Genomic DNA, 22,650 nt, shown 5'->3' with positions numbered 1-22,650 from the left:
CCTTGATTTTTTTCCAAAGGTGTAAAAACTACACAAAAAAAGAGTTTTTTCTTTAGACATTCCTTTAATAACATAAAAGACAAAGCATGTACAACCTGAATAGTACAGGCATATAAATGCATGCATTCACAAATGTTATCTTCTCTGAGAAGAAAGCTTCCTCCTTCCCAGAAGGAGCTGAGACACACCTGGTGAGCCAGAAGCCATGGCTTACAGTTGAGCAACAGGTGTGCATGAAGGGAAGGCCTCGTCACACCTCTTCTTAACCAAGACATCTGTTGTTAAAGAACATCAACAGTAAAAGTTTTAAAAACTATTTTAAAAAGGTTATTTCCCCAACCTTCCACCATGCAGGACCATTTTTGGTTTCTAGTATCTACTAGAACCAGTCTTTAAATGCTGTTAATGAGAATCAAAAAGGTATATTAGAAATAAGACTGCCAAGACTTAAATAAAACAATAAATTCTGTGCTAAATACGAGATGCTCAAGGGAGGGAGGAAGAAAGAAGAAACCCCAAGTTACTCACCAACACCTCCTCTTCCCACTTGTATTTTGGGCGCTTCCAAAGCTCCGCTTCCGTCTGAGCGCTGGAACACCATGACCACTGCTGGACGGTTCACTTGGTTTTTCGGTCTGGATACATTTAATTGCTGTAAGAAACTTGGCACACTCCGGAAATCCGTATGACCAAGCGAGATCTTCAGCTGTTTGCCCATTCTTATTACATAAACTGAATTTAAAATAAAACTCAAGTTACATAAAAATCGGTGACCCTTTAGCCTTTATATACCTTTCTAACAAAAGAGCTTAGGGCTCACACGGGTTGGCTGCAGACCAGAAGAGGGGAAGGAAGCGCGGAGAGCTCCGTGTTTGCTCGCCTTGGTACCCTCAGTGGCTAGCAAAGTCCAGCCAGGGTGGGCATTTCAGTTCTGAATACACCTATTCAATGCAATAAATACGTACCCAAGAAAGTCAACGAGAACTACTATAGCATGGATTTTCCTAAACGGAAACTAAGGCATAACACTGCCATAATAGATGAACAGTTGCGCCCCATTGCTCAGGAGCCATTTTTTTATTTATTCCACTTCACTAATGTCAGATATAACCGCCTAACATTTAAATGATATCACTATATTATCAACTAGGCAAGCATTCTTTTTAATGAACTATAGAAATGATCCCTGAAAGTATAGTCTTAGGCAAGCATTCTTTTTAGAAGCACATGTAACTACCATATTTTGCAGTGTATAATGTGCACTTTTTGCTCAAATTTTTGAGGGGAAAATAAGGGTGTGCATTATACATAGGTACTACTAATTCCTTATGTATATAAATGTTTTTAATTCCTTTATGCTTATGCATCAAAAGTGTAACTCTAGAAAACAATAATGATATCTGTATGCAAAATAATGCCCTGAAATACAATAATCGGTTTTGTTTCTAAATATAAATAAATAATTGAATTTAAAAATTTAAATTAAATCTTTTTTTTCCTGAAAATTTGGGCCAAAAACCTGGGTGCACACTATGCATGGGAGCACAAAAAACAGTAAGCTTTAGGAACCTGATTAATATAATCCAAATTAAAGGCACAGAGTTTAAAACTTACTCAATTTGGGCATCACTGGCCACAAGCAGGCTAAGGCATTCCAGGCTTCCAACTTTTGCTGCCTTGTGGATTGGAGCTTCTCCAAACACATCCTATATAAATATAAGACGCACATTTTAGTCTCTCTCCAAAACCCTTTCTCGTTCTTGTGGCCCTTGGGGCGTGAAGTCTATTGTTTGAGGCAGCTATTTGAGGAAGCTAGTTAGACCTGCATTGTACTGGGCAGGAAAAGAATCTTTTTAATCCTCACCCAGGGACATGCTTATGGACTTTAGAGTGAGGGGAAGGAAGTGAGAGAAATACTGACGTGAGAGACAATTGATCAGCTGCCTCCCAGTACCTAACCCACAACCCAGGCATGTGCTCCAACTGGAAAATGAACCCACGACCTTTCAGTTTACAGGCTATGCTCCAACCAACTGAACTACACCAGCCAAGGCAGGGCTGACTTTTTTCATTCAAGACTGTTTTTTTTTTCCTTGTAAGAGTCACTTGGTATGTTATTAAATACGAACCTTTCATTAATAAAAATGTGCAGTCACAACCACATATATTAAAATGTAAGTGAATAAAAGCAAAATAGTTTTATGAAAGTTTTTAAAAAATCACAATTTAAAATTCCCCATACTCTAATATTCAATGGAAGATGCAGACTTCCATTTAAAAAGTTCTGTAGGAAATAATAATGGTTGTGAGAATGGCTCACAAATATTTTAATTGTTGTACTGAGACTTTTAATTTGATAATGTAGTAATTGTTCTTGAAATTGTAGACCTGTATATGCGGTCCAGTGTAGTAGCCAGCAGGCATATATATGGCTAACCAGCACTTAAAATATGGCTAGACTGAACTGAAATGTACTGTAAATATAAAATACACACCAGACTGAGAAAACATTCAACAAAGAAATGTAAAATATCTATCAGTAATGTTTTATACTGAGTACATATTGAAATGATAATTTTTGGACAAATTGGTTTAAATTATAAAACATTTCATGTTTCATTTTACTTCACTGATGTGGCTACAAAAAAATGTAATTACATGCATGTCTCACATATTTCTATTGCACATCGCTGCTATCACGTTTCTAACAACGGAACTGAATATTCTGGGTCTAAGAAATGTTTGTGTGGATTTGGGGTGGAGAGGGGGGTTGTACACAGAAACAGTTACCTAGTTACCTGCTGGTTAAGGTCCGCGCCGGTCTGCAGCTGCCAGAGAAGCAAGCCGGCACGGCCGCCACCTGCGGCCAAGTGGACAGGCGACTGCTCGCAGGGATCCGGAGGTGCGTTGACCGAGGCCCCGGCCTCCAGCAGATGCTTCAGACTATCCACCTGCGGGAAGAGAAAAGCTCCGGCATCCTTCCTGCCCTCAGTCCCAGCACTCGCCGTGCAGCCCCAGCCCGCCTGGGGCTGAAAACCTCCCAACGCTGAAGCTGCTTGATTCGCCAGGGCCCAGTGGTGAGTCCACTGTCACCTTTGCTGGCGCCTCCGACAGGACAAACATCTGGAAGTTTAAGCTTGCGGGACAAAAGGGGCCCGAGTCTCACCTCTAGATTGCCATCAAGCAACAGCATTTCCCGCCTAAAGCAGAGGACAGGAGTCCCTGGACGTGCAGAGCGTTGAGGCATTTGCTGCAGACTAGCAGGTAAGAGTTCACAAGCCGCCCAAGTGCTGGAGAATTTAAAGACCGCCGGGACTACCGGGACCGCCCGTCCCCGCTGCGCCCCAGCTCCGGCCGCGCCCCAGCAGCCTAACCTTTGACTGCACCACCCTTCCCATCCAGCAGCTGCCGCACGTACGCAAACACTGACACGTGCAACCCAGAACCCGGCGCAGCCGTCTGGAAAGAGGGCGGAGGAAGTGGTTGCGGAACCGGTCAGCGGATTGGGCAGCTGGAGGCGCCAGGCCCGCCCACCTCGGGGCGGGGCCCAAGGCCACCCAACGGCGGGCGCCGGGAAGGGCTGGCGTTGCGCTGTCTGGTTTCTGCGGCGTCCCTAAGGCGCGCGGAGTTTGGCACGTCTTTCTGTCCTTCCCAACCCTTTAATCCCTGTGGGGAAGGGAATGGTTTTGTGTTCCGTGAGCACGCACGTAACCAGGAAACGAAGGAGCTCTAAGCAGCTTTGCGGCACCGCTTTTGGAAGCCGCCACACGTGGTGCTGGCGCCTCGTCCCCCGCCCCCCATCTCTGGAGGAAGGAATGAGAGTGTCTTCTGCCTTCAAGTTCAAAATCGCCCCAGGGTCGCCTCTGAGCCCCCACATCCAAGGCTGGAAGGAAAAGGGGGTGGGGTGTAATGTAAACTAAGCGGTTAGGCTTACCACAGGACTACCCCACCCCCCAAATTAAATGATTTATCAAATCTGACCCTTTTGCCTACACGGGGAATTCCTGTAAAATAAACCCACCCTTGTAATGTGTCCCCTCCTGGAGACAGGTTCAGGCGCGCCGCTGCACTCGTCCCTGAGGAAATGTTGAGAGTCCGAGCTATTACGCTTGAGCTTTCTGAGACGGGCGGGGCGGAGGGGATGGGGGGACAGAAAGGAGGAGGAAACGTGTTTGTCCTGACACTCGGGGACAGTCACGGATAAACCAAGGGACCAGGCCCTGGGTGTTTATGACAATGAGCTCTTCCCCACAGGCAGCGATGACGCTCCCCAGGGCTGCTCGGGAAGCGGCCTCCGGGAGCTCTTTACACTGTGGGGCTGTACCACTCCTTTACATAAAACTCAGAAACGGACTTCCTGACCTCCAGTTGTAGCCAATGAACACATGTGTGATCTCCTGACTACCTTTCCTAAGCTCTTTTTTTTTTCACATTAACCTAGCTAAACACTAAAGCTCCAGCCACATATATATTTTTTCCCCTAAAAAAGCCTTGGGTGTGTCCCTTCTAGCTACTGCTCCCCTCCAGAGCTGGGCTGAAAAATAGAAACGTTCATTACGATGCTTCTCCAGGACAAGCTCATTGTCCTCTAAACGTAAGTGACCTTTGAGTTATAATTCTGGTTACAGTATATTATTTTGTAGTAAGAGCCGTAAATGTTTGCAATAATAAGTTTATATTACTAGAGTGAGGTACTGGTCCATGGGTAGTTTTAGACATTTGTATTTACTTGAACATATATGTGGATATTTATTTATGTTCAAACACCTGTATATACGAACCATGCTTTTGCTTTGTATTTCTTATATTTAAGTGACTCACAATACTTTTTTATGATATTTAAAGAATGGCACTGCAAACATGTTGCTGTCAGGTGAGAACCCGCATCCACATTGCCAATTTGCCTTCTCCCACGCTGATCTATTAGGTTAGCGCTATTTTTTAAAAGGGTTGCACAGATGTTCATTTTTGGGAACTCCTAACGGATGCAAGGTCTTCTCAGAAGTTCTTAAGAGTTCTAAACATATGCACTGTAGCTAACGTATATAATGGGATATTTGTGTGATGAATGTTCCTCCATATGGCATCCTTTTCCTTTAAAACAAGATTCTATTCAGTATGCGTTAAGTCTGGTAACTATTGTTAACTTCCTGTTACATGTGGAAGTTTCACAAGGAAAGGGCATTTTCTGAGTAGTTTTTAAAGCCCGCCCCTTAATCACTCTGTACTTGTCTATTTCTCACGTTGTTTGAGGAGAAATCTTTGTCTTGTCTGGGTTCCCCTTAGTAATGGGCCTAAAAGCTTTCTAAACACTGAACAAAGCTGGCGGAGCACTAAAACACACAGAATCAATACATTTGGAGGAGAATATCTTGTTGGCAAGTAACTGGAGTTTGTAGTAAACATGTAGCCAGTGGGATCTGTTTTCTAAAGAGGAAGATGGTCTCAGATTTATACTCAACAGACACACTTCTAAACAGCAATCACTCCACTGAAGTTTAACTTGCTGGTAAATATTTTCCCAGAGGAAGGATGCCATTTAGAGTGAGAGGTTAAAAATATATTGAGTGACCCTGCTTGGTGTGGCTCAATGGATTGAGTACCAGCCTGTAAAGAAAAATGTCACCAATTCGATTCCCAGTCAGGGCACATGCCTGGGTTGCTGGCCAAGACCCCAGAAGGGGGCGTGTGAGAGACAACTGATCCATGTATCTCACACACTGATGTTTCTTTCCTTCTCTTTCTCCCTCCCTTCCCCTGTCTAAAAGTAAGTAAAATCTTTTATATATATATAAAATCTTTATATATATATATATATATATATATATATATATATATTTCCAGCCTTAGGACTTTACTCTCAATTTCACCAAGATACGGAAGCAAGCTAGGTGCTCCTCGTTGGATCCATAAAGAAAGTGTAGTATGTGCACAAATGGCCTATCACTCAGGCTGTAAAAGGAAGGCAGTCCTGCCATTTGTGGTAACGTGAACAAATCTGGAGGGTGTTATGCTAAGTGAAATAGGCCATACACAGAAGAACAAATATAACATGATCCCGTGTAAATGAGAAATCTAAAATAATCAAGCTCATAGCAGCAAGAGAGAAGCCTGGTGGTTACCAGGGGCCAGGGGGAGGGGACATGGAGAGGTGCCAGACAGAAGGTATAAAGTTTCGGTTATGCAAGATGAGTAAGTCCTAGAGATCTACTGTACAGTACAGTGCCCGTAGTTAACAATATTGCAGCGTATACTTAAAGATTTGCTAGGAGGGTAGGTCCCATGTTTAGTGTTCTTATAGGTAAGAGGGAGGAAACCTTTGGAGCTGTGACCACATGAAGGCATTGATTGTGATGATGGTTTCATGGGTGTGTATTTATCTTCAACTTAACCCCCTGTATAGTACCGGGGGTTAAGTATGTACAGCTTTTCTATATGTCAGTCACACCATAATAAAGTGGATTTTTTAATTATAATAAAACATTAGAGAATTTTTTAAAAATGAACTTCATCAAAGTAAAATAATTGAGGGGTCAAAGAAACTGTCAAGAAAGTGATAAGATTCCACAGAATGGGAGAAACTTTTTGCAAATTATATAACTAATAAGAATCTAGTATCTAGAATATATAAAGAACTCTTGTAACTCAACAACAAAAAGACAAATAACCCAACTACAAATGGGCAAAGGATTGGAATAGACATTTCTCCAAAGAAAACTTAAAAATGGACAGTAAATACATGAAGAGATGCTCAACATCATTTTTCATTAAAGAAATGCACGTCAAAACCCCCTGATACGACTTCACATCTACGAGGGTGGCTCTTCTCAAAAACCTGGACAACAAGGCAGGTGTTAATGAGGGTGTAGACCCCCAGTACATCTCTGGTGGGAATGTAAAATGCGCAGCCACTTTGAAAAACAATTTGGCAATCTCTCAAAATCGGAAACAATGACCACCTAACACAGCAGTTCTACTCCCAAGTACACACCCAAGAGAACGAACGAAACCACACACCCACACAAACACAAGCACCCAAAAACTACCGACATTATTCATAATGGCCAAAAGCTGGAAATAACCCACGTGTTCACCAAACGATGAACAGATTTTTTTAATGCGATGTATCCATATGATGACATACTTTTGGGCCCCAAAAGGAAAGGAAGTACTGAAACATGCCACAACATGTGTGTACCTTGTCAACAGTATGCTACATGAAAGGAGCCAGACCAAAAGACCACATATGTGGGATTCTGTTTACATGAATCATCTAGAACAGGCAAACCTAGAGAACAGAAAGCAGATCAGTGATTGCTGGGGGCTGAATGGAGGGAGAGACTGGGAGAATGGGAATGGGGCATTTGTAGTGATGAAAAGTTTGGAATCAGCGGTGTCGGTTGAGCACAGTGCAATTTCGGGGTCACAGGGGACGGGGCCCTAGGGGGACAGAGGATGTGGGGCTAGCCCGTCAGCGTCCACTCCGCCTGCCCTTTCCTTTCAGATTGCAGATTTCTGGCAGGTTTTCTATCATCCGTGTCTACCATGCATATGTATAATTTTATAAATTTACTGCATACAGTGCACACAATTGTCAAGTTTTAAAATAATTTTATATCTCATGCCAAGATTTGGCAAAAATAAACACATACTCTTACTTTTTAAAAAATCTTAGTTCTCCTTTTCTGAAATTAAAAAGTACTAAGTTTTGGCATGCCCTCTTGCAGGAGTTCTGCCATTTTATTTTATTTTTTAAAGATTTTTAAATTATTATTTATTTATCTTTAGAGAAGAAAGGAAGGAGAGAGGGAGAGAAATATCAATGTATGGTTGCCTCTTGTGCATCCCCTTCTGGGAACTGGCCTGCAACCCAAGCATGTGCCCTGACTGGGAATCGAACCTCGATTCTTTGATTCACAGGCCTGTGCTCAATCCACTGAGCTACACCAGCCAAGATGAGTTCTGCCATTTTAAAAACTCACAGAAGCTTTGCCCTTTGGAGAACAGGAGAGAAAGACGACACCGTGCACAGGAGCCAGGACACGCCAGCTGTCCCAGCCCTATGACCCAAGGCAAGTTACTTAGCTCCTTCACTGTGCCTTAGTCCCCTTATACGTTAAATGGGCCTCCTGCTAGCCCCCATTTCATGAAGTTTTGTATGAATTCGTGCCTTTAAAGTGCTTAGAACAAAGAACACTACCTGGCATTTAGGAAGAGCTCAATAAATCTTTGTATGTGTGTTCTAGACCCCCTCTGACTGTCCTTGTAAACCCCAGTAACCAAGACCAAGGGCAGCACTGTTCCCGCAGGAGACAGCCTGGGTTCAGAGGAGGTATGCTGTCAGCATCTGACTCACTTCATTTCCCATGACCTCCCTGCGCTTGCCAAAGTGTTTAATTTTGGGGTGCAGTAGCACACTGAGTGACTTCCCTGATACAGTGTAAAAACTTCCATCACCAGTTTTTTTATTGTTTTCCTTCTAACCAATTTACCTGATATTGCTTCACCCCAGAGCTCATCAGAAACTTTTATATTCACTGATGCAACCACAACATTTGTGAAATCATGTACTCAAAGAATCTTACATATCTAGGAACAGACATTTTGAAATTCTCTAGTTCAAAATACTTACAATCCAAACTACAGATGGGGAAACTGACTCTTAAAAATATCGACTCTTCCAAAATCATAGTCACTTCACTGATTTTCCCCCTGTCATACTGAATTCTCTCTTAGGCCCTTCATTCTCTTTAATGAAGCAATTTGTTATCTGAAACAGTGGCCATATAATTGTGTAAATAGAGCTTTCCAGGCACACTAAAGGGCTGCTCTCGTCCCCACCAATCAGGAACCCTTACTACAGGCTGGTTCCTGATTGGTGAGAGCTGGCTGCAACCGTAGAATGCAGAGGAGTAAACAGAAAAGCATAGCAACAGCCCAGTTTGCTGTCTCACGACCCTCGACCTAGGCCAACCTGGACTCCTCCATCCCCAATGAGGTGGCCTCTACATTTTGCATGAAGGCTCTGGTTTTTCATTCCGCCGTGATCCATCTTATAACATGGCAATCCGGTACAGACAGGAAGATGAAACTGAACAACACAGCTAAAATAAAGTGCATTCCCAGGTAAAAGAGACAAATGCTTTGATGTGAGATGGATGACTAGTCAGGTGAGATTCGGAGAGAGGGCCGTGGGAAGGTACCAGGGCACAAGAACTATGTCTGAGGGCGCTGTCCCCACATCCTACTAGTGGCAGCAGCGATTGTGAGCGAGAAGACCCACGGCAGCGTGTGAACCCATCGAGAGGATGTGCAAAGAGCTCTCGTCATTCAGCCCAGGCTGTGGGGATGGACAGGAAGAGGGTTGTGCTGTGTTTGGTGGCTATAAGCGGCCCTGGTTTCCGAAGGAGGAACATTCACAACCCAGAGCCGGCACTTTGGAGCCTGAGCCCCAGACGACACAGGGCAGTTGCTTTTCATAGAGCATCACGGGTGCACAGTCTGGTTTCGCAGGAAGACGGGTCTGTCTTACTCTTGGTGTTTGCTTACAGAACACACGTTGTGGAAACAGGATGAAGCTGACCAGCGAAGAGCTGCCCGAGGACCCCCTTTATACCTCTCTGTCCCGGTCCGCCGCCAAGAACCAGTCATTCTCCCAGTGGAGGAAGGAAAAGTCTGGTACAGATTCCGATACACTTTCTCTAAAAGTTCATCTGCACACCAGAGAAAAAGAGAGTCTTAGTGCTGTTGAGGAAGTGGCTAACTTTACAGTCTAGTTGCAGAGATTCTTGGAAAAAAGAATCTTTAGATTCTCACTCCTGCTTTCCAGCCCTTTCCAGCTTTCCTGTAAGAACGTGGAATGGCGCAGTTTAGCTCCTCTGGTAGCGAGTCATCAGTGGAGAAGTTCCATAGAGCCTGGTCTTGATGTTACACCAGGGGGGTTTAGGACACCCTTCTAGAAAAGGGAAGCCAGGTGTCTCTTCTCTTAAGGAGAACAATGCCCTACTTGACTTGAAATTGGCCTTTAAAGCTACCATGATCTTCTCTAGTCTTAAAAAATTTAAATTGGGGATGGTTAGCTCATTTGGTTAGAATATGTCTAATGGAGCCTCAAGTAAAGAATTTCAGCCCTGGCCAGGTGGCTCAGTTGGTTGGCGCACACTCCCAATAATACACCACAGTTGCAGGTTCAATTCCTGGTCAGCGCACACACAAGAATCAACCAGTAAATACATGAACAAGTGGGACAATAAATCGATGTCTCTGTCCCTCTCAAATCGATTGTATGTATATAAAATCTTACCCCTAGGATGGCTTTGCCTAAAAAATCGCACGTGGACCGCACTGCTAGAGCTCCTGCCTAGCAGCAAACCAGGTTACTTTGAAAACAATCAACAGATGTTTCTGGATTAGACAAGGCATGGTGTTAGGCCCTGTGATAATGCTTTCCTCCTCCTTCAGCGAAGGAGGCCCGGAGGGAGAACTAGGAAGGAAACTAGCATACACAGTTCCACACATCGAATAATCGGTGGCTGGGAGAGAGCAGGTCCATACTGGGCGGTTAAAGGTGGAATTCTGTATCTTTCGTAGACCACTACAGCCATGCTAACTTGGTGGATAAGGCATTGCAGCTCCTGAAGGAAAGAATAAGAAGAGGCGATGCCATGGCCTATTTCCTGCGAGGCCAACTCTATTTTGAAGAGGTATCATTCTTTATTCGTTTTCACTTCACATAAGGCCGTGAGGCCCTCCCAGCAAAATTTCTGCTACAGTTCCTTACATTGTAATGTCAGGAGAATTCTGTCAGTGCCATAGGTTATGGTTGTGTTTCAAGCATGATACACATTGGTATCTCCTTAAGGAGACATCTGACCTTTCTCCGTAGAAGTCATTCTAATGAAAGTCATTTATAGGAGACATTTGGGTATAAAACACATTCTTAGACTATGAATTAAAAAATCTAATTGTTATATTTTTGCCCCAAATATTTAATATCATCTATAAAATGTTTCCACGTTGATAGTCATTGAGACCCTGATTCGTATCTCATACTGACAGGGAGCTCCTGTGTTCCTCTGTGGAGTAAGGAGCGGTCCAGCCTCCACACACATCACACTGAAGTGCCCTGCGGGTGGGTCGAGGGACTGTGCCCGCGCTCACTGCAGTGTCAGTAACATAGCTCCAGTTCCTCGCTGAGCCCAGGGGAAGACGTGAAAAGGGACCAGCTGTCCCTGCCCCCTCACCATCCATTGCGTACTTGGGCAGCTGTTCACCTGTACCCCTCTTACTCTTTCATCTGTGGATGGCTCCTTCTTTAATTCTGGCACCGATGTCTGTTGAGGGCTTGTCCTACCCGTCACTGTGAGAACAGCACAGCTTAATGGTTGCGAGAAGGGCCACTCAGCTTTGGGCATGGGGCAAATATGGTTCTGTTGCTTGTTAACTGTTCATCCTTGGGCACCAATACTGCACCTCTCAGTGCCTCAGTTTTCTCATCTGTAAAAGGGGAGGGGTAATGGGTGTCTCATGGAGCTAATGTGAGGATGCATTCATTGTAAAACAGGGCCTAGCACCTACCTAACCAGTGCTTTGTGTTTGCTGTTATTGTGCTAGGCACTAACCAGATAGTGAAGAGGGGTCCCCCATTTCATAAAGTTTATAGTTGAGTAAGGGCAGAAAATAGATTCAAATATGTATAATGAAAAATAAGAAGTTCTATGAAAGGAATTCACTGCACACTGTGATGGAGAATAACTTAGGGTTAGGGTGGAAAGATGTGTTGCTGAAACTAAAATTTGCAGAAAAGGAAACAGGCAATGCGAGCAGCCCAGGGGAAGCACATTCCAGGTAGAAGGGGGAACAGGGGATGTTTCAGGGATGAGAAAGAGCGTGGTGAGCGCTAGGACTTAAAAGAAGACCCATCTGGCGATGAGCAGGGCAGAGGATGGCTCTCAATGAGCTTCGAACTGTAGGCCGATGAAGTTTGAGTCTGTGATGAATGGATTAGAAGGCAAGCACAGAACCAAGAGCACTTTGGGGTGAGATTACATGAGTTCAGGCAAGAGAGGATGGTGGCCTGGCCCAGCATTAAAGCTGTGGAGCTGGGTATTTTGGAGCCACAAATAGGGCACCTGGACTGAAACCCAGAGAAGTGGGGAAGGGTGAGTTCTGCGGTGATGAGCTAGGGTTCAGTTTGGGGACATGTTATGCCTGAAATGCCCATGAGTCATCCAAGTAGGCAGGTTTCAACGTAAAAACTTACATGTTCTCCAAGGAGAAGTTTGGGCTGAAGGGGTATATGTGAGATCTCCCAGCAGGTACGTGGTATTTAAAATCATAAAAACTGAAAGAACTTTCTTATTATTCCTCTGTATTTTCTAACTTTTCCAGCCAAACATCTAAGCCAGACATTAGCAAGAAAGGAAAATAACACTTAACAACTCAGTTATTTATTCATTGTAATGTGTCCTTTAAAATAAATATTTGTTAGGATATTACTGCAGTTTTTGTTAATTTTTATCAACTTGTTAATTATTATTTTATGAAAACAGTATTTCAGTCATTTTTGTGTTTTCCGAAAGCTGTTTTTCTCTGGCCTGCTCTTCCTAATAATGACCTTCGAGTTCAGCAGAACACTCTCTCCCCACTGTTAGAAATGATTCCTTCTTCGGTGTGAAGCTTTGCATGGTAGACTAGGATGTAACAGCCCATATCAGCCCGTCACACCTCAGCACATTCCTTACCAGACTGTCCAGCTCAGCATATTCCTCACCAGATTGTCCAGCTGCTGAGGAGGCTTAAATAGATGACATGGGCCTCAGTGATAGGATTTTTAACAACAGCAAATATCCTCCTGTTCTCATTTTTCTCAGAGGCTTTGGTCCCAGCTCTGGAATCTCTGCAACTTCAGGACTGGCGGGTGGTGTGCCAGGCTACATGGAGCAGACAGCTAGGCTCTCATTTCGAGAGAGGATGGGCAATTTGAGCCAAGAGTTTAGGTCCATTTAATTGACTTGCTGCGTTGATTGTTGTCAGTGACTAACTTGCAAATTCCATGAATATGCTGGTGTCCTTTACTGTGTTATTTAGTGCTACTCGCTAGATTTAGGTGGGCATTAAACAATCGGGATTGCTTTAAGATAATAAAAATGATTCAGTATTTCCTGGGAGCCTGTAGGGATGGTATGAAGAAGCACTGGAGCAGTTTGAAGAAATCCAGGAGAAGGACCACCAAGCAATGTACCAACTAGGAGTGATGTACTATGACGGGCTGGGCACAGCTGCAGACGCTGTGAGTCACTCTTTCCTTAATGACTGAGATTTTCACTGTTAATGGGTCATCTGATGCATCCGAGTCACTTGTATTTTAATATTTCTCTCCTTACAGTTTAACAGTCTCTAACCTCTTTGCATTCGGAGGGTAGCTGTAGTCATTTGGACATTTGTGTGAGCAATGAAATTTTTTTTTCCCCCTTCTCCTTGCTACCCTCAGATGTCAGTAATGTTTTAATATGCTTTTCTGTGTTTTTCAAAGTTGTTCCAAAGCTACACAAACATGGAGAAAGGCCGGAAAATAAGCAAAAAATAGGCTTGTTCCAAATTCTATCAAATACGAACGTTGTCATTATTTTAAGGCATATTCTTCCATGTACTGCCCCATGCAAACACAACTTGTATAACTACAGGTTTATTGAAGTGGCAACGGGACGTTTGGGCAGAAGAGCCTCCCCCCCCCCCCACCCTCCCCCCGCCCCCGGCAAAGCGCACTCAGATCCGCGTCTGTGACCTGTGCTGGGATCTCCCTATCTTCCAATGACTGGAAACAGTTAGTGAAAAACAGATGAGGCGAATCCAGCAAAATAGAATTTACATGGTTGTTACGCAAATGTTTATTGTATAGTCTCTCTACTTTCCTGCACGCTTGAAAAATTGCATTAAAAGAGAAAAAACACAAAGAATAATTAAAGCAGCCACCGGACAGATGTGATTTGTCTAAATTCCCCTGTTAAAAGAGAGTAAATATGGGTCCACCGACCCACGGTGGACCTGCATCAGTGGCCAACAACACCGTTACCAGGGCGTCCCCTCAAGGGGCTTGTCCAACACCTCTCCTGGAGAAAGAGCACATCCCTCTAAGAGAAGCCATGGTGGCAGATGGTAGGATAATAAAATATCTGGCCTCGTTACAAACAAAATCAATAACCCATTAAAAGAATAAAACAGGATAACCAAGTAAGATTTAGCCCAGAAATTTAATAATTCAACATCAGGAAATCTATGAATAAAATATACCACTTTAATAGCCTGAATAAAAGAAATGAGATGGTGGTGTCAGAATGTGCTGAAAGTTTTATAAAACTCAGTATTTATTCATAATGAAAACCTTAGAAATTAGAGAACAGTACTGGGAGGTGTTTCCTTAAACCAGAGGCGTAGCCAGTTCAAGGTTCTCCTTTCACAAGCAGAAACCCAGTGTTTTCCCCATGGCTCGCACCGACCCACTCGTGCCACCTCCCGCATTTCACCCAAGTCCGTCTCCAGCCCTCTCTCCCCCTTCCCTCTGCTGCACTCAGGCTTGCAGCGCCCTGAGCTGGGCTACTGCAGAAGCAATCCTCTAACGTTGCTCTTCCTCCTCCTTCACTCAGCCAGCCGCCAAAGCCATCCTTTCCAAACTCTCATCGGACCGTGGCCTGTCCATCTTTAGAAACTTTCACAAAGACTTCCCTGGTGAAGACTGAAAGAAAGGGGTGTCACTGGGACTGCTCCCACGGACAGCCAGCCAGTTGGCCATTTACGAGGTCAAGTCTTTAGTTTCCAAACCAGTAGCTGCCGTTCCAGGGCCTCCCCAGGCCCGAGCTGGCCATCTGCCTGGTTGCTGCCGTCTGTGGGGCTTCCCTAGGTGTCCTGAGGCCAAGCCACTGTGACTCTGTCTGAACTTGACCCCAGAATTCCATGTTGAGCCCTGACTTCACTTGGACCCACCACGCTTCACAGCACCGTACTGGCCACCACACAAGATGCGTGCCTCTCTGGCCATCTGCCTTCTCACGGTGTCTGCACTCCACATTGCTTCATGGCTCCTCTCCCTCAAATGGCAGAGTCCCCCACAGCCTCAGCCTCTTCCCAGACCACTGCCCTCATCTCCCTGCCTTATCGAGATCAGCTGTCCCACAAGCAGCCCGTGCTGGGGGGGGGGCTCCCCCAACACCCCAACATGCCACAGTGCTCAGAGGTGGAGCTGACATCACTTCCCACCCTAGGCGCCGAGTCCCTGCTTTCAAGTTCATGCCAACACGTTGCTCTTCTAGTTCCATCTGTCCCCTGGTCACTGGCCCTTCCCCTAACATGAGTCGGAAGCCTGGCTCAGGGATCCCATCCTTTTATCTGACACATGACTAACAACTGAGCAACAAGAAGGAGCAGCCATGTCCAGCTGTCCTCGGAGGGTTTACACACCCTTTCACATGACCACCCTTTCACATGACCACCACCACCACGTTCTGACCACCAGCTGGGGGAAGACTGGTAGACACCTACCACTTAATAGTCACAAAAGGAAATCCACAGAACCTGAGGCTCACGAAAAGTAAAACGCCTTCCTTTCCTTGTCTGTTAATGTGGGAAGGAGCCAATGACACTCCGAGAGCAGCGAGCCAGGGTTGCAGCACTTAAGCCTGCATTTGACTGTCAAGTAGTATTTTCCTTGGAGCGGTCCAAGGGCTGTGTCTGGTGGGTTTCCGGAGGGCGTGGTTAGCATGTCACATCTTCTGGGCACTCTTTGTGACTGTGGAGATGTCATATGAAGATTAGCATACTGCGTGTACATAATTGCTGAGCATGTTTAGTGGGAAGCGGGCTTGAAGAGAGAAGATGGCATTTGTTTGGGGCTCACAGATGTACGGAGAGAACTAGAAATGTGAAAGAAGTCACAGCTACTTTGGCACCTCGATCAATTCCAAGAACTGTGCTGATTGATAAGAGGGCCTAGGAGCTGGGAGGGAGAAGGGGGAAAGGAAATTCTACTGAGATGTTACGATGCAGCTTGGGAAGCTGGACAGTGGGGGGCATGCCTCATGCTCAGGTGCTCCCAGGAACGCCTCCCCAGAACAACAGACCGCTTGGGCATAGATCGGGAATTGCACCCTGTCAGAGGGGGGATGCTTTACGACATTATGGGGAGAAAGAAAGCAGTTCGGGTAAAACTAACAACTAGGGTTTTGTTTGTTCTTTTCCTTGTGGAAGGAAAAAGGACTGGAATATATGAAGAAAATAGTTGATTCTCCATGTCCCAAAGCAAGACACTTACAGTTTGCAGCTGCTTACAACCTCGGAAGGGCTTACTACGAAGGCAAAGGTGTTACACGGTCCAACGAGGAAGCTGAAAGGTAACCTTCCCTGAGAATGAGTTCTCGTTTTAATCAAATGCTCACACAAGTAACAACTCGCTGTTGTCTCTCTCTTTTAGGCTGTGGCTTTTTGCTGCCGACAATGGGAATCCAAAAGCTAGTGTGAAGGCTCAAAGTATCCTAGGATTGTATTACTCGACGAAAGAGCCCAAAGAGTTAGAAAAGGTATCACTGATGTATTTTTTTATGTTAGCATTTAGATTATTTGTCACTGTTCTTTTTTTTAAAAAGGGTGATGAGGAATAAGGGGCTTTGAATCTCTTTATTTAAACTGTAAAGAAAGTTTAAATGTTAAGATCTCAAAGCCCATTTCCTCCTGTAATCATCTATGATTGCTACCTTCCTTGCATCTACCAGAGGAGACCCCAACCGTGAGAGCCTTTTGTATGAAAAAAAAGTCACACATACAAAATACATGCCATAAATGCTCTAAGAGGGAGAGTCCTGAACTGAAGCCCAAATCCTGTGGGTGTGAAAACAGTACTACATTTGATGAAGTCACTGTGACACTAATAAGTAAGATATACCAAGAACTGAAAACTAAACCCATTTAGGAGTTTTACAGAACTATAATCTCTTTCATCATCAGTGACTGAAATATTTTCCAAGAAATCTTAAGAGGGGGAGAAGTTGTAGGGCTGAGTTCTACTTGTAAGAGGTGTTTGGGGCAAACTTGTGAGAGCCACCTAACAGTTTAAGACTCTCCCTGGACAACCACACCGCACGTGGAGATAACTTTCCGAGCTCATTCCCATTCGGGTAGCTGAGTATTAGGCGAAGGAACAGGCCTGGGCCTCCACGTGGCTTTTATCCTTGCTTGCCTTTGATCTCGAAAGCGCCCTCTCTGACACCCACCTGGAGCTCCGCCTTCCCTGAGTCCCCTCGGCTCCCTGCTGTGTTTAGTAGCAGGTGCCGCTCACAGCCACGCAGAGCTTTGTCCCTATTTCCCTCCTTGAGGATCCCTGGTGTGGAAAATCTGAAAATCCTGAAAGCTGAGAGAGCGGAACTCTAGGTAGTGACCTCACCGGCCCTGAGGGGTAGACAACAGGGGTCTCGCCTTACACTCTCTCTTTAAGGCTTGGGAAATTGATGCAAGCCTGAAATACCTGCCAGGTTATTTCCTAGAGCCGAATTAATGATACTATCGTATCATTAGAGACTTTTCTCTTTCTAGTAGTACTCCCTTGTCATTTCACCTGGTAACAAGATGAAACTGTGCTTTATTTAAGGCATTTTATTGGCACTCGGAAGCCTGCGGCAACGGGAATCTGGAGTCCCAGGGTGCACTGGGGCTCATGTACTTGTATGGACAGGGCATCCGCCAGGACACCGACGCCGCCCTGCATTGCTTACGGGAAGCGGCTGAGCGCGGAAACGTCTGTGCGCAGGGGCATCTGGTGGAATATTACTATAACATGAAGTTCTTCACCAAGTGTGTGGCGTTTTCCAAACGGTAAGTGAGCTGCAGGCGAGGGCTTACAGAGACTCTTGCTGGACGTGCCGTGCCAGGTACATTCACAGAAGCTGCAACGATGCTGTACATGGGGGCTGGCGAGTGACTGAAACGTGGCCAGTGCCCCGAGGATGGAACTTTTACGTTTGGATTTTCATTCGTTTAAGCAGCCACATGTGGCCAGCTAGCGGCTGCCACATCAGATCGTACAGTTCTGTGACCTCAGACTTTGGGATTTCACTGCTGTTAGTTCCGTACACCAGCAGAGTGAGCTTAAGCAAGTTTTCTAACTTTTGGAGACACGAATTGCTTTATTTATAAGAACATACTTTTACTGCAGGGTTATAAAAATAGGATATATAAAGTACTTAACATAGCTGGGCACATCAGAGATGTATATTAAATATTAAAGTCATTGCTCCTGCACCCTTAGCCACAGGTTCTGTAAGCACACAATTTCAGTGAGGCTTGATCAGAACTATAAAATGAGAATAATGGTTAAAAGACTCCAACATTAGCATCTTATAAGATACTTGGAAATTTTCCTAAAACAGGGACATTTCCTTTCCCTGAGCCTACGTACTTTCCTGCATCTACTTACCCGCACTGAACAAAAGCAACACGCCGGGAAGAGCCGCCCTGGCCATCCGGAGCAGCCGCGGGCCTGGGCTAACATGTGTCTGGGCCAGTAACGCCCTCCCCTCCCACAGAGCCTGTGGGCTCCCCGCCCCAGCCCTTGGGAGGTGGCCACAGCCCGGAGGACACAGCAGCTGCCTCTGCCTTGTCCTTCCCAGCGTCACGGCCTCCAGGCAGCGGGCCACGAAAAGGTTCGACCTCCAATGTCCCAAATTTCCAAATGCCCATTTGCCTGAAACTAAGACTTAAAAATTTCTTACAGCCTTTGAGACGTTCCATTACCATCCACATTCCTACTCCCCATAACATTAGGGTTAATGGGATGTGACTGGGTCTCCTTTTCACACAGTTCTCCAGGTTTGTGCCTGGGTTATAGAGAATGAGTTCTTCTTATTGCCCGCTTTTAAACAAAGATAGACGTGCAAGTTTTTAAATGTGTTTTCTGGTCTTGTGTGGCTGACATCCAAACTTAAAGTTGACGTGTAAGTAAACAGTCCGAGGAAACAGAAAACACATTTTCCCCCATTGTTGAAATCTGCAGTAATTTTAAGTTTAAAATACTAATACTACAAGAAAACCACCTTTCCTTTACCTCCTCGTGGTTATGAAGCCTGACGAGGATAATCACAGGGGGCCGTGAAGCAGCCCCTCTGCCCTGTGTTAGCTCTGCCCCCTTGCCCTTCACCTCACAACGTGGTCAGCTCTCCACCAGGTAGAAATGAGGAAGCCCGAGGGGCTCAAGGACAGTTTCTGGACACGTTACCTGTGCAGATGAAAGCCATAACCGGCACCCTTTCCACGATTCCCCACCATACCAGGATCGCCGACTACGACGAGGCTCACGACATCCCCATGATAGCCAAGGTCACCGACTGTCTCCCGGAGTTCATCTGCAGGGGCATGGCCATGGCGTCCTTCTACCACGCGCGCTGCCTCCAGCTGGGCTTGGGGATCACAAAGGACGAAGCGGCCGCTAAGCACTATTATTCTAAAGTAAGTGGGCTGAGAACACACATGGCCTGACTCAGAGGTCTCTGGGCTTTTTAGTTGACAGTTGACTGTCTTTACGGATCCGGGCCTTTTCCTCCCCAGTTACTGGCAGATAACCGCTGTCTATGAAGAGGTTGTCAGACAGGCAGGTTGTTTGCACACAGTTCCCTCCGGTTCTCAGCATGATCACCAGTCCTGTATTATTCTCTCTCTCTCTGCTGCCCCCTGCAGGCCCAGGCCCAGCCCCCAGACCTTAAAGTGAGAATGTTCACACCTTCTTTCACCCAGAGAAAGTGTGGACCTGTATCCTCACTGTAGTTCCTTAATGAAATGTCGCTTTTACCAAGTTTCACATGCATGACATCTACCACGCAGAGGCGGAATATTCATGAGCCTTTTCATGTTTGAACCCACATGGTTAACTTATTAAAATCCCAAATGAATTTCACAGCTAAAAACCAAACTGTCAGCCCTGGCTGCGTGGCTCTGTTGGTAAGAACATCGTCCAGCTGCAAGGAGGTTGCAGGCTTGACGCCCCCAGTCAGGGCACAGAGAAGAACTGACCCCTGAATGCATATAAAAGTGGAACAACAAATCAATGTTCCTCCCCCTCTCTCTAAAATTAATAAATAATATAATAAAATCCATTGTTAAAAATGGGGAGGGGTGGGAGAGGGAGATCATTAGGAAGAGTAACCTGCAAGTGAGCATTTTTTTAGAAACGGGAAAAACAAAAAATACTGTGCCGTGACATCCAGGAAGTCCCAATAAGAATGACATCCTCATGAAATTTATGAAGCAGTTCGTGGTCTACACAAATTGTTCAGCTCGAGCAGGGGAACAAGTCAGGGGAAAACTTCTGAAACCCCTCGCCGGAATCTGCCGTGCCTGCGGTGGTCCCAGGCGTTGTCTGTGTGTCAACATCCCGGGGATCTCTCAAAACGTCCGGAGGCCAGGCCTCGTTCAGAACAGTTCAGGCTCAGCAGTCTCGGGCCCGCGATGCAAGCACACTTCCTGAATCCTAGGGATCCCTGTGTTTTGGGAGTCTCGGCGGGCAAGTTTGGGAACCCTAAATTTCATAGAAATACAGCGCACTAATACAGCTAGTTATCACTATGCCTTTCCATTAGTATCAATAACAGTTTAATTCTTTTTAAACCTAAATTCTCTATGTATTATACCAGTTTCCAAACCAAGTCCAGTTCAGACTGTTTCCTATTCTTAGTATCTTTTCTAAATAAACAGCAGCAGGGAAAACTCTAGGTCAGAAACATCCTGGACTGCGCTGTATGTCTCTCCCAAGTAAAACAACAAAACAAACAATCCACACTCTCAGAACAATTTTCCATATGGCTGGAGATAATGGCACCCTTACTCAGTTTGGGTCACTGTATTTTATGGGAGATACTTTCAAAGTGGAGAAAATCCGCATGTCGTGAGCCAGTGAAGGGTCTGGAATCCTGTCACATGAGGCGTGGTAAGAGAAACTGAGCATGAGGGGGTTGACAGTGGTCTTCAGCGGACTGAACGGCTGTGCTATAGAAAAGGGGCTGTGGGGGAGGGGAGGCAGAATTAGGGCCACCGGCAATGCATTATGGGGAAAGAGAAGGCAGTGAGTGGATGGTGCTGACAGGGGCCTGGAGTCTGAAGACCATGCCTGTGGCAGGTGTCCGCTCTGCCTCCGTCAGGCTGGGTGGCTGCCAACGACTTGGCCTCTCAGGGTTTCTAGGAAGCCAGCATTAGATGTCCTCTTAGGACCCTTTACTGGTTCTAAAGTACATGGAGGGAGTTTCTAGCTTAATATAAAGAAGAATCTGCTAACACAACTGCTCAGGAAGTATTCAGTAAGAAACGCTTTTCCTGTAACATGGTGACGTCTTGCCACTAGGAGCAACCAAGCAGGTGTCTAGTGACCAGCTGTCATGGGTACTGAAGGGACAGTTTCTGCAAGGAGAGAGGTCTGGGTGTGGGTCTTGACATTCTATGAAATTATGAACTGTTACGTATCATTACTTAGTCATAATAAAATGATATCCTTCAAAGTAAGATTATTATGAGATGCTGCTATTCATATAATGAGATAATAACAAGTTTGAGACCCAAAGTTGCCTCTTTCCACGTTACTTATTTTAATAATTCGTGTCTTAGACATGCTGTCGTCAGTGCCTACATTTCCTTTATTTGGGACACTGATAAAATTTTCTCTTTCAATTGATAACAGCGTGGATGTTTTTACTATGGTCTTTTTTGCATAGGCAAATTTGAACTTCTCTAATTAAAAAATCNACTTGGCCTCTCAGGGTTTCTAGGAAGCCAGCATTAGATGTCCTCTTAGGACCCTTTACTGATTCTAAAGTACACGGAGGGAGTTTCTTGCTTAATATAAAGAAGAATCTGCTAACACAACTGCTCAGGAAGTATTCAGTAAGAAATGCTTTTCCTGTAACATGGTGACGTCTTGCCACTAGGAGCGACCAAGCAAGTGTCTAATGACCAGCTATCATGGGTACTGAAGGGACAGTTTCTGCGAGGAGAGAGGTCTGGGTGTGGGTCTTGACATTCTATGAAATTATGAACTGTTACGTATCATTACTTAGTCATAATAAAATGATATCCTTCAAAGTAAGATTATTATGAGATGCTGCTATTCATATAATGAGATAATAACAAGTTTGAGACCCAAAGTTGCCTCTTTCCACGTTACTTATTTTAATAATTCGTGTCTTAGACATGCTGTCGTCAGTGCCTACATTTCCTTTATTTGGGACACTGATAAAATTTTCTCTTTCAATTGATAACAGCGTGGATGTTTTTACTATGGTCTTTTTTGCATAGGCAAATTTGAACTTCTCTAATTAAAAAATCAGAATAGATGTACATCTTAATTAAGAAAACACCCTTGCCATTCATTGTATTTACTATTCTTAAACACAAACCACAAACTATTAAAACGTAAGAAGACCCATCAATTCAAAATGCGTTTAAGTAACGGACTCTTCGCCTTTGGTTTTTAAGGCCTGTCGTCTGAATCCTGCCCTGGCCGATGAGCTTCACGCCTTAATTATTCGTCAAAGAATTTAGACCATTGTGCCTTTCAACAAAGACCGTCCACCCGGACACCTTTCAAATGCGTGTATTTTTGCAATAGCTATGTTTGCTTGTTTT

The 22,650-nt window shown here is 44.9% G+C and overlaps 2 protein-coding genes and 1 long non-coding RNA gene across 7 annotated transcripts; 1 reads left to right on the top strand and 2 right to left on the bottom strand.

The window, feature by feature from the left end:
• Positions 1–63: 63 nt before the first annotated feature.
• Positions 64–8,086, bottom strand: ANKRD37 (ankyrin repeat domain 37). 3 transcript variants are annotated; one of them, XM_037055190.1, is made up of 5 exons: positions 7,958–8,086; positions 3,167–3,264; positions 2,799–2,951; positions 1,615–1,706; positions 64–732 (listed from the first exon to the last, which is right to left on the bottom strand). In XM_037055190.1, the coding sequence occupies exons 2-5, from the start codon at positions 3,245–3,247 to the stop codon at positions 525–527; spliced, it is 534 nt and encodes a 177-aa protein (XP_036911085.1). In that variant the 5' UTR covers positions 3,248–3,264; positions 7,958–8,086; the 3' UTR covers positions 64–524. The 3 variants fall into 3 exon arrangements, with proteins under 3 accessions (XP_036911085.1, XP_036911086.1, XP_036911083.1); XM_037055191.1 differs by lacking the exon at positions 7,958–8,086 and having other exon boundaries at positions 64–275; positions 529–732; positions 3,167–4,089; XM_037055188.1 differs by lacking the exon at positions 7,958–8,086 and having other exon boundaries at positions 3,167–4,089.
• Positions 3,178–22,630, top strand: LRP2BP (LRP2 binding protein). Of its 3 annotated transcripts, XM_037055182.1 has the most exons (10): positions 3,179–3,264; positions 4,511–4,594; positions 9,552–9,678; positions 10,591–10,703; positions 13,178–13,291; positions 16,243–16,385; positions 16,466–16,571; positions 17,636–17,859; positions 19,314–19,488; positions 22,501–22,630. In XM_037055182.1, the coding sequence occupies exons 3-10, from the start codon at positions 9,573–9,575 to the stop codon at positions 22,564–22,566; spliced, it is 1,047 nt and encodes a 348-aa protein (XP_036911077.1). In that variant the 5' UTR covers positions 3,179–3,264; positions 4,511–4,594; positions 9,552–9,572; the 3' UTR covers positions 22,567–22,630. The 3 variants fall into 3 exon arrangements, with proteins under 3 accessions (XP_036911078.1, XP_036911077.1, XP_036911076.1); XM_037055183.1 differs by lacking the exon at positions 4,511–4,594 and having other exon boundaries at positions 3,178–3,264; XM_037055181.1 differs by lacking the exons at positions 3,179–3,264; positions 4,511–4,594 and adding an exon at positions 8,946–9,126.
• Positions 13,514–18,528, bottom strand: LOC118993088 (uncharacterized). Its single transcript, XR_005067771.1, has 2 exons — positions 17,887–18,528; positions 13,514–16,479 (listed from the first exon to the last, which is right to left on the bottom strand). It is a non-coding gene; the product is annotated as an uncharacterized LOC118993088 (long non-coding RNA).
• Positions 22,631–22,650: the final 20 nt, after the last annotated feature.

This window comes from Sturnira hondurensis, unplaced genomic scaffold, assembly GCF_014824575.4.
Source record: "Sturnira hondurensis isolate 20B ecotype Veracruz unplaced genomic scaffold, ASM1482457v3 Scaffold0008640, whole genome shotgun sequence".
NCBI classification, from domain to species: Eukaryota; Metazoa; Chordata; class Mammalia; order Chiroptera; family Phyllostomidae; genus Sturnira; species Sturnira hondurensis.
The sequence above is the reverse complement of the archived record's forward strand: the minus strand, read 5'-3'. Positions and strand labels throughout refer to the sequence as shown.

Bases quoted from the DNA above. Each gene is read 5' to 3' on its own strand.
- ANKRD37 (XM_037055190.1), bottom strand. From the start codon at position 3,247: ATGCCTCAACGCTCTGCACGTCCAGGGACTCCTGTCCTCTGCTTTAGG. The intron at 1,707-2,798 runs GTAACTAGGTAA...ATATTTATATAG, and splicing joins GCGCGGACCTTAACCAGCAG to GATGTGTTTGGAGAAGCTCC. The intron at 733-1,614 runs GTAAGTTTTAAA...TTTTAAATTCAG, and splicing joins GCCAGTGATGCCCAAATTGA to TTTATGTAATAAGAATGGGC.
- LRP2BP (XM_037055183.1), top strand. From the start codon at position 9,573: ATGAAGCTGACCAGCGAAGAGCTGCCCGAGGACCCCCTTTATACCTCT. The intron at 9,679-10,590 runs GTACAGATTCCG...TATCTTTCGTAG, and splicing joins GTGGAGGAAGGAAAAGTCTG to ACCACTACAGCCATGCTAAC. The intron at 13,292-16,242 runs GTGAGTCACTCT...TCCTTGTGGAAG, and splicing joins TGGGCACAGCTGCAGACGCT to GAAAAAGGACTGGAATATAT.